The 11431-nt window shown below is 30.5% G+C and overlaps 1 protein-coding gene across 8 annotated transcripts; it reads right to left on the reverse strand.

Annotated features, from left to right (window-relative positions):
* Positions 1–4084: 4084 nt before the first annotated feature.
* On the reverse strand, positions 4085–10774 carry LOC148280417 (DNA polymerase beta-like). 8 transcript variants are annotated; one of them, XM_088228402.1, is made up of 6 exons: positions 10370–10702; positions 7885–8516; positions 7209–7331; positions 6469–6643; positions 5964–6150; positions 4085–4504 (listed from the first exon to the last, which is right to left on the reverse strand). In XM_088228402.1, the coding sequence occupies exons 2-6, from the start codon at positions 8307–8309 to the stop codon at positions 4410–4412; spliced, it is 1005 nt and encodes a 334-aa protein (XP_088084528.1). In that variant the 5' UTR covers positions 8310–8516; positions 10370–10702; the 3' UTR covers positions 4085–4409. The 8 variants fall into 8 exon arrangements, 5 of the variants coding, with proteins under 5 accessions (XP_088084528.1, XP_088084529.1, XP_088084531.1 ...); XM_088228403.1 differs by having other exon boundaries at positions 7885–8961; positions 10370–10649; XM_088228405.1 differs by having other exon boundaries at positions 10506–10629.
* Positions 10775–11431: the final 657 nt, after the last annotated feature.

The raw sequence follows: 11431 nt of genomic DNA on the forward strand, positions 1-11431 counted from the left end.
GTTTCTCATAAATTACATAGATATTACATATTCTAAATTAAGTGCTGTGAAAGTACACATCACACCCTGCGTGTAAAACAGTAGTATGTGCAAATACTGTAGTTCAGAGATATGGTAGTTTGAAAATCTCACATTGCTTGGAAAAATAGGGTTTTTAACCCTTTCCTCGCCTTCAAAATTGACACATTTTATTTATTTATAACACTTATTTTATGTATTTTATTTTTTAGTTTAAACACTTATTTTGTTAGTTACCATAAATATATTGGACTCTATAATTGATGAATACTTAAGTTACGAACCTTTTTGATAATAAATAACTCAAATTTGCTGTGAGCACCACGTAGTAGTCCTGTCATAGACGCTCACAGACGTATGTGAGCACCGCTGTAAATGAGTTAAGATGTGTTTTACTTTTTTTATGCATTGATGTTTGGATTTAAACTTTCTTCCCTTTTACACTTTAAATCTTGTGACAAATGCAATTGTTTTGCATTTAAATCTCGAAAATTAGAAATTTGAACTTATTTCGGTTTTACACTCACGGTGCAATATAATAATATACATTCATAAAGTTACATTATAGTTTGACAAAGGTACAGTCTGTCAAAGTGACCTTGTCATAACTAACAAAACAAGCCACCTATAAATCGGTGTTGCTAGCATAAAAACCAGTTGTAGTTCTGACTTGTTTCTTCGCTTTTCTGACAGACCTTAATACATATATAAAACATTGTTATTATTACTATGTCACCATGCGCCAAAGTGCCCTTTAAGTGATTTCTCCCAAAAAAACAGTGTTTAAATTAGCCAAATATTATAATTAATAAAACTATTACCATTAATAAAACTATTACTATTGATTGAAATTAATATTTTTTATGATTCTTGTAATGAATATAACTGATTATTCCTATCATTTTCGGTCTTTATATTTAGAACTTCTCTGAAATATTATTATGTACAAGTTTTGTTTAAACAATAAAACACCATAAATAGTTAAAACTAGTTTTAAAATGTATCATATTATGCAATTACTTTTATTACCCAGTCCAAAAATTGTCACTAAGTAAACAAATAAATATTCGTACAGATAATTTAAAAATAAAACTAATAAAGAAAACTACAATAAATCCTTACATACATGCCACTTTATAAATTTCAAAAACATGCTTATTTTTTCACAATGTTGACACTCGAAACCTGTTTTATATGATTCAACATTTTTCACTCCATGTTCTATTTCATAAATAATTGCCACTTTTTTACGAATTACGAGACACATCCGCTTGTTAGTAGACATGTTTAAAATTCAAGGGTTAGTTTTTAACTGACCTAACATCACCCACTCGTAATGTTTATTATGCATTGCCCATTAAAAAAACTGAAACAAGGATGTAATTCATAAACTACAAAAAAGTTGTAAATTGTAATGTCCTGCCGAGCCAGTATTTACTGAGCTCACAGAGCTTGGATTTTTTTTACAAGCAATTTCAACCATATGTGTGATACTTTTTCAATGTTTTCAGCAAAAGCACCAATTAGGTACCTAGACACTTACATAGTGCCATCAACCAAATTCAATTCAGATGCCCGGCAGCATCGCTCCTAAGTTAGCCGTCTGTTTGGATTTTATTACTTTGGTTCTTACTTTGAAAATTATGTTTTAAAACAATTTGAGTTTTTGCTCAATTGTTGACAATATTTCTGTTCGGTATGTCCGAGAAGTAGCTCATTGTAAATGTGAATAAATATCTATACATTTTCTCTATAGAAAACCGTTATTAAAATGTCAACGAATGTTTCCTCATTACATCCGAGATCTCGCTATTTCTACAATTGCTATAACCATGTTCCACTGTATATATTTTTTAAAGAGATTAATATAATATTACGTACATACCCTACAAAATATAGGATTTACGTATATATAATATTCTAGATACGTATATTCTATTTTTGTCAATTTGTGGACACCAAATGCTCCACCTAGGAAGCAGACATGGAATAAATAAGTCATGTTTATAGAAAGATGAAATTTATGCTATGTTTATAAATTTTGACATTATTATTTATAATATAATGTGATGACATATAACACCAATTAAATTCATTGATTTATAACCTCGGTTGATAATAAAATACTGTGCAGTGAGTTTATTCATAATTGATATTTTAAGCCATATTGTAGAATATATAGATACTGTAACACAATATACTCGTATTTTATGTATAATATTTGTGTATGTTTTACTCAATATAAAAAAGAGCCCTTTAATATTTTATTACATGGTCAAATATACATGTTATATTTTTTTAATTACATACATGTGCATACCCTTCAAACTAATAGCTCAATACACACATTTAAGAATAATGTTTTTTGGAAAATGGAAAATAATAATCACTCGAATGCCAATCTAGCCCAACTGCCAAACATTTTGCATGCGTGCACTGATTTTTGAGCCTTTTTTGCAATCATAATTTTTACATGGATAATAATCAGTGATGGATTGCAATTCTTGGTTGGCTTCTATAAAAGATTATAACACAACATTCTTAGAATAACTTAGATTTGGAACTTCGTCTTAGAAAAAACTAATAAAACAAAGACTGCATCACAAAACTGTGCATTTTTTTCCATGAAAACCAATGTAAGATATACAGACTGTCAAAATAGTAGTAAAACAATACGGTATTTAGACAAATACTGGATAAAATGAGCACCTTCTTTAGTCTGTGGCGTTCATTTCCAAACTAGTCTACCCGCTCACTGTGCTAATTTGTTTGCAAAAATTGTTTTGTTCTACCACATTAAATATGATAGATTTCTAAAATCTTTATAAAATTTGCTATAAACTGGCATTAACTGTTAAATATGCGAACTGTCACTTTATTTTAATAAAACTATCGAAATACTAACAATGGTGACGATTTTATTACTTAAAGGAATCCCTAAATATAATCGATGTCGTTATCTTTCTGAACAAACATTTTTATTTCTCAAAATCGAAAATCACTAAACCTTAAAATCGCGATTTGTTGATGCGGTTTTCAGCACTGTTATGATGCCAATGACGTTGTTTGATGACTGATTAATTAGTTTATTCAAAAAGTAGTAACGAAAAATCCATTTCAGCCCTTAAGTTAACAATAACAAGGAAAATACGGCGAATTCCGCTTGAAGATTTTGAATCACAGATCTCAGCTCCAGCAATCAACGGGTACCGAAATTGAGAGCTGAAATCTAAACTCTGGCATTTGATCGGTTCTACCTATATCTAAGTTCTGTGGTGCAGAGATTATGAAGAAAATTTATTTTATAGTGATCTCACACCCCTCCTTTCCCTCTTTTTCTAAATATTTCTCCCATAACATAAAATATTTTCATAACCTAATCAATGCATGTAGGGGTCACTTATTAAAATGCATGTCGTGTTGGTTTTATATTTTTGTGCAACTATGGTGAAGGTGTATAGTGGGTTTTGCATGTTGGTTTAATTAGTGTCCTGACAAAGAGACGCGTACATCTCGAAAGCGGTAGACGTAGAAAAGTCGGTAAGTGGTTATTTACAAATATTCAATAACATATAGTAAAATGTTTGACCGCAAAGTTAATGCTTTGAATATTAATAATATGTTTTAGTTTAATTACAAATAATCACAACATCTCAATATTTTAAGTTGGTACACTTTTTGTTGATATTTTTACTCACTCAAATATTTTTTTGTGTATTTTCTTTTCATTACTAAAAACTTACAAAGGCTCTAATGATATAAATGTCTTTAGTAAATTTATTTTTCTTCATCTACATTTGATTTTCTTTACAATTTGAAATATCATAATTTTCATTATAATTACTTCTGTTTAGTGCCGTTGTTTTATGATAAACATAAAAATAAACTACTGTTTTTATTATTTTTCTTCTAGCTATGCATACGTAAATCCAAGATTAATGCATTTTTTGTTGAGGTAAAATGAAAAAAATATGAAAATTTTGCAGAAATTAAACCTACAATGCCCATTGAAAATACTTACTTCAATTTTGGCATCAATAGGCTAGTAAAATAAAACTATTCATGCTGATTTAAATTTCGCTTTAATAACCACATGCGTAAATGTAATAAAATATAATTAAACCCTTTTTAAAGAAATTTCATATAGAATGTCATATTGCAAAAATAAAAAATATCTCCAATATCGATGCAGATTTTTGTTGACTAGAAATTTAAAGAATATCCAAAAATTTTTCCAAAGATTGCATTACAGTAGGTATGTATATTGTACCTATCATATTAAATTCGATTGATATATTTATTAATCCTGTATCCTGTGTAATTTAATATAAGAGAAATGGCATTCTCGGAACATTTCGATTTTGGGTTAATTTTCAAATACATAGTCAGAATTACATGTTCCTTTCTTCTGGGCTTTTGTAAGGATAATCAATATAGTCAAATACATCTCTCTCTGAAGTAATTTCCACTGGTTCTCCTGCTACACCTAACAGGGAAAAATGAAGAAGACTTATTTAAACCTCACAAAGGAACATTTGCTACAGTGTATAATATACATTTATTTTTATTTATTTATTTAGTTTTACAATACGCCCAAGGGGCATTTACAAAAAATATACAGGTAAGTACAAACATAGTAAGTAATAATTAAAAAAATAAACAATACCGCGTAACCTCATTTTTTACAATAATGTTTTTACTGCATGAATTCATTCTAAGGGCTAAGAGCCGTTAGTTATAAATCATATATATTTTTACTTTAAATAATGATAATTTATTGTTCTAATACTTCAATGGTATTTTTGGTTAAGTAAAATCATAAGCAATAAATTAACAGTTTTGTAGGTGCCTCTGTAAAAAATAAAATTGATTGTTTCACGGTATTGCTGGATCCTTGACGACATATATTTTTTATAAAATAATACAATAAAATTCCAATTATCCAGATTAATGAGTGCCAGATTTTTTTTCAAATAATACAGCGAATTAGAGAATTGGAATCACATTAAAAACATATTTATTTCCTGATAACGATTTGTATATTTGGTGATCCGGATGACTGGAGTTCAGGTAAACGGAGAACTACTGCATATAGTTTTGAAATGCCATTTTGTAAAGAATGACACAAACATTTTTCATTTTCTTTTAAACTAAAACATGAATAAATTTGTTTTCATGTAGATAAACAAACTGCATATTTTACTTATCAATGGTCTATATGAAAAGTACTTCAGATGTAAATTTGTCATTGTTGAATATTTTCGAATCATTATAAAGACACAATTTAGTTTCAGTCCCAATATATTAGTACTAATTAGTACTTTCTGCATTGGGTAGACTAAATTACTGTAGAAAAACATTATTATCATGTATTGAAAAGAAAATAAGTATTATTTTCACATAAATTTATTTATTCCTTACATACTTAGTAGTTTCAAGGGAAACAATGCCTTCCATTAACAGCTATATATCTGAAATGGGAGTGGTTAATACAGTGTCCCTCAAAACTGGGTAATAGTGAATAAATAAATTTGTGCGGAAATAATACCAATGTTTTATTTGAATACATGGTAATAAATTTTCACAAACTTGACACCAAAATGGGGATAAAAAAGACAAATCTACACTTGGTGACCATGATGAATATGAATTTATTTAATTAAATTTAAAACAGAACCAAACCACCAATCATAGCAGTCTTCCATTGAAAAACTTCAGAGCAGGTTAAAATTACCAGAACTATTGAAAAAAAAAATAACAATGGATTCACATAATGTTTTCTATCCTTCTTGTCAATTTTTCAAACAGTGTTTTAGTGTCCATCGTCCGGGGTGATGAACAACACATGGCAAAATAACCCAGAAAAGGATCATCAGTATCCGAAAAGCCGATAAAATTCAACGACTGTGATTATAGTATTTTAAAATAAAAATAATTATATGTACCTGTGCATCCCATAGGTCTCAAACAATACTCATTCAACGTGAAACCTTTCTCCAGGGCATGTGCCCTCATAGTTTTATTAAACACATCACTTCCGGTAAAGTATAAAGTCGAACAAGCATATTGATCACTTGGTGTGAGTCGTATATCCAATCTTCTTGCAATCGATTTTTCTAATTTGCATACACCCTTAAAACAATAATATTAAGTATCTTTGGTTAGTTCAATTAATAAAATCCAGAGAATATTTTGTGTTTTACTGTTTAATCTGTCAGTTTTACGATTCCACATATTTTCAAGTTTCAAAACATCATGTCAAACAATATTATGTAATAAAAGTTTTCAAGAACAGCAACCTTTCATATGCAGATGTTTAAAAAAAACATTACTTATGAACATAAACTGTTTTGGGCACTAATATGTTTGTAGGAAGAAAAATCAGACCGTGTTTCCGTACATGCTTAATATTGTAAACATAAAATAATGCTGTGGTTCTTGATAACTCACCATAAATTTAGTATCTCCTAGAGACAGGGTATCTGTGACAAGACCTGAATTTTCTAAAGCTTGAATCACACTCTTTAACCTTAAGCCCTTTTCAATCTTAGGAATCTTAGTGGTGCTTTCGTAAGATGGGTGAGTAACCAGAACGTCAATATCACCACTGGTAGCTTTACCTCTTCTAAAATATATTTTTAAATTTGACAATCATCACACTAATAAAATATTAATTTAAAAAAATCTTTTATATGCATTGTCTAAACTTGCGCTTTCCAAATAGGTTTCAGATATTGTCATCTTTATCGTTTCCCCATCCCAGTAGTGAATAGGGCAAAGCATTGGTACTCCCAATGTACCTGGATCATTTTGGTTACTTGGAAAGCAAGATGATTAATCCTACGCTTCAGGTGCCAGTCTAGGAACAATAAAATATTGCAGTGTAAGACCACCTTAAAAACCAATATTTCGCGTCAACCCCGCTAGAAATCGAACCTAGGACCTCAAACATGGCAGGTAATTGTGCCAACAACTACACTACGAGCCGGACTTACATCCAATAGTTTTTTTTCAGATATCATATTGAACCAAAAATATAAGTACGATTTTGGTCTAGGTATTTTCAAAACAATACATTTGACACCATCAAACTTGACACTGGCTATAACACCCCAGTTAGGGGTGAAAAAAGCGAATAAAAAACTAAGAAGAAGAAGATACCATCAATTTTATAAAATAATTGTTTATACCTGTAGCTCCCACAAATTGTTACTCTGTAATCAGGATCTAAATTATTGATAATAGTTTTCAATTTAGATTCGACATCTTCAATTTCAGATCTTGGTATTTTTTTTTCAAATTCTTCAAAATATCTAAAAAAAAAAAATCAATTTGGTAGGTAAAGCTAAATAGTAGGGTTATTTATGTTTTTACTATAAACAATATTAAGAGTATCTCCAAATCTTTATAGAAGGAAATAACTTAGTAAATGCCTAGATTTCTAAAATCACCAATAATTCCTTCATCTTGGTTAAGTTGTCTATCAATGTTATTTCCTTCATCTCTGTTGAGATATCGATCTTTATATTACAGTAAATATTGAGAAACTTGTTCGATTTGGTAGAATAATTTATCAGCAAATATTTTAGGGAATAAAATTTCTTAATTTTTTGTTGTAAAATGACTTTGTACCATTTTTACTGGATCCAAATTATTATTATAAGTGAATTTCTTTTCTCTCTTCAAAAATAGGAAATGAAATCATTGAACCTGAATAGTATGATTGATAAAGATAACATTGCAGTCCGTTGTGCTCCACAAGGTTCGGATGAAGAACAATAACTAATAGAGAAATATAAAATAAAAAGCAAAGTTTTTTAAGACAAAACTAATAAGCGCGTAATTATTAATACTTATAGCACTCACCTTAGACCAATTTTTTGATGATGCGTTAATTTATCTTTGTTATTCTCTAGATCCTGTAGAGTTTTAATGCCTCGGTCCACTAATTCTCGCGCTTTAGCAGGACCAATACCACTCACTCTCGTTAAAAGTGAAATAGTTATACTGCTTTCATCATTGTGGATATTTTCAAGTTTTTTTAATTTACCAGTTGATAAAAACTCATCAATTTTCTTAGAAATTTTATCACCTATACCATTCAACTTCTTTGCTTCGTCTCCTGATTTTATACGAGTTGGATATTCAGCGAGAACACCGGCAGCTTTCCTATATGCATTATATTTGTGAACATTCCTATTGACATTCTTTTCATAGTCAGCTAATTCATTCAGAAAATCGCAAAAATCATGGTTTAGATTATCTTCAGAAGGCCCTTTCCGCTTGCTCATTTTAAGTCAATCTTCAGATAAACACTTGAAGTCATAAAATACTTTAAGAACAATGTGATGGTTCTATTATTTGCATTTCAGGTAAAATTGCCCAACGGATACTGGTGTATTGTCTTTACAACAACCTCAATCGAAAGTATATTGTTAGATATAAATTTATACTGGCTCACAAATAAACCAAAAATAGAACTCAAAACGGACAAATACCTGCAATATAAAGCTATAATTTAAAATGATTTTCTGATATAAATAAATAGTATATTATATCGTCAGTATACTGGCAAAACCCTCTTAATGCATTATTGACTTTACTGAGAAAAACCACTATGAATGTTTTACTCAACAACAGTTTTTTCAACATATTTTGTACATACTTGTAGAACCATTTTAGTTTAAATTTGTTGCAACAGAGGGAAAACATTTTTGAGAAGGGAATATGGAAGTGTAGGCATTAACAGGGCTTATGACCCATCATTGGCTGGTTTAAGTGGCCACTTTACACACTGTGTAACATTCACCATTCTGCCTGTGTTTAAACATCCACGTTTCCTCAACTCTTCCATCTGTTGAGTTTTGTGAAGTAAAATAGCTGAAACCTCTATCATGTGGGTGAGATTCATCCGATTGAACCAATTCACCTACTAGGCAACGCCTGAAAACAATTTTCCAATTTTTAGACTTCTTCTTTTACCAGTTAGTTAATTCAAGAATGTTTTGAGTATGTCCAAATGTAAGAGTTGAGGAAATGTGGATGTTTAAACATAGGCAAAATGGTAAGTGGTACACAGTGTGTAAAGTGGCCACTTAAACCGGCCAATGACATGTCATAAGCCCTGTAAATGCCAAGACTTCCATATTCTCTTCTCAAAAATATTTTTCCTCTGTTTTAGATCTGAATAACTCCCTAGGAAGGAAATCCAGCCTGTCTGCAAACGTTTTGACATACTCAAAACATTGCGATTTTAGTTTTTTTTTTATTGTTTCAAGGAATGAGATTCCGAAAAAAAAAATCTAATAAATAGAATTAATGTTTTTCACCATAAAACATTCAAAAAAAAATATGTAATTGTGGGTTTTTAGAGGATTTTATCATTTGATAAAGCTCAAAAATGGCATATAACTGCATTTATAACTTATTTTCTCAAATGTTGTCATTTAGAGTAGTGTTGGGTAAGACACGATTTTAGAATGAATTTATATGAGGTATTCAAATATTGAATTGAGGTACCTATTGAAACGTACCACCTCAAATGAGGTGAGTTGTGACATAATGCAAAATTCAAATGAATGACTGCGATCTAGGGGTTGCGGTTGTGCATGATACACAGCATACACTCAACAAGCAACGCAACACACAAACCCACACACCACACAAAATACAAATGTCGCATACATTCACAAACGTATCAAAATAAACCCGTATTGGTCGTTCCACTTGTCCGCTGAATGTATGTGTTAGATGTGTGCGAGACTGTACAAGATTCGAATGGGACAAAGTGTTTGAAATGGTACAAACATTTTTTTGTAGCAGCGGTACATTTTGCATTCGTGTATGCGACAATTGTAGTACCTCTTGCATGAGTGATTCAACACTAATTTAGTGGGTTTTGCCAAAAAGTACATTTATGATATATTATATATTTAGAGGGTCTACGTTCAAGGTGCACTGTAGGAATGGGGTCATTTTAATTTTTTTAAAGAAAAAACATTCTTGGGACAAATATTTCAGTTTTGGGGGCATTTTCTACAAGTTGAAAATAACTCACTATTAGAAAATGGGAATCAAGTTGGGGTAGTGGGGTTAAAACCATGGACCTCCGATTCGTGAGTCCCCCAACTCTAACCACGGGACCACAACCCGATTCGTAATGTGTTTTGACGCTACCCGGTTGAGTTATGATAAAAAATGGCGAGTCTATTTCACAAAGATAATATATTATATTCGTGAATATCGACGAGCCAAATTATAACTAAAATCAGCCGGGCAGTTACAACACACTACCGCATTCCACCCATGAGCCTTGAACGTGGACCCCGTCATACGTTTAGCATTTCTTTACTTTTTATTGTCGTCCCAACTCAACACACGACTTTGGTCACACGGAGTTTTAAAGTCAAAGGAGAGCCAAAAATGTATAAAAAGCTGTATGTAAATAAATAAATAAATGATGGCAAGACTTATAAGATTTACAAGACCTAATGCCTAATTCAGTATATATCCTTAGTCTCACAGATTATTGCTTAGTCTGTGATACCTAATATCAAAATTCAGAATAAATCAAATATTTCTGTTAACTTTGACTTTGACATTTAACACCATAGATTAAATATATTGAATTCAGCACACGTTCAGAAAGACTGACAGGCTGCCTTAGAGATAATATACGGGTTGTGTTGACAATCTGAGTCTCTTTATTCGTCTCTCAAAATTTACACCTCTGATTTCAGCTATTTGACATTTTATCATCACTGTAGCCATATATGAAGCAAAATGTAATCGCATGCAAAAAATCAATTCCTCAATTTTTTTGCTTCTATATCCCCGTAAGAAGATTCATAATAGCACCCCGGTTTGAAAATGGTATGACGGTGGAAGTAAAAGTTTTTTTCGTTTCTGTATTTCATTTTTTGTTTTATCAATGAATAAACTTCTCTGACGTTATTTTTAGGTCAGCTTCAAACAAAAGCAAGTGAAAAGAAAATGCCTTATTTAAATTTACACAAGAAAAATTAAATGATGCTTTACCATTTCCAATATTATCGCCAAATTATTACATCACTGTAAACTTTTGATGGGACTTGTTAAGTTGGTAACAACGTTTTTTTATTAATCAAATTAATACAAATTGTTTTCATCATTATGCTACGATAAATTATTTATTTTGTGTAAACACGATAATTTTAATTCATTGCAAAATTATATGTATCGTATAAATCGGACTGTCGTATCGTGAAAGTAATGAACCTTTATTACGAATTGGCGGTCCAATGCTTGAAACTCAATCACAACATTTTTATTTTCTAGTAGTAAGTTACATAAAATTTGTTAAAAATATTCCCAAAAATTAAAACATTTTGGCAGATCATGAGAACGCAAATACTTATTTAAATATATGTATGTA

This window comes from Micrasema longulum, unplaced genomic scaffold (assembly GCF_059751315.1).
Source record: "Micrasema longulum isolate JH-2025_06_02 unplaced genomic scaffold, ASM5975131v1 h1tg000581l, whole genome shotgun sequence".
Taxonomy (NCBI): Eukaryota; Metazoa; Arthropoda; class Insecta; order Trichoptera; family Brachycentridae; genus Micrasema; species Micrasema longulum.

Bases quoted from the DNA above. Each gene is read 5' to 3' on its own strand.
- LOC148280417 (XM_088228402.1), bottom strand. From the start codon at position 8,309: ATGAGCAAGCGGAAAGGGCCTTCTGAAGATAATCTAAACCATGATTTT. The intron at 6,644-7,208 runs GTATAAACAATT...AATATATTTTAG, and splicing joins ACAATTTGTGGGAGCTACAG to AAGAGGTAAAGCTACCAGTG. The intron at 4,505-5,963 runs GTACATATAATT...TTTCCCTGTTAG, and splicing joins GAGACCTATGGGATGCACAG to GTGTAGCAGGAGAACCAGTG.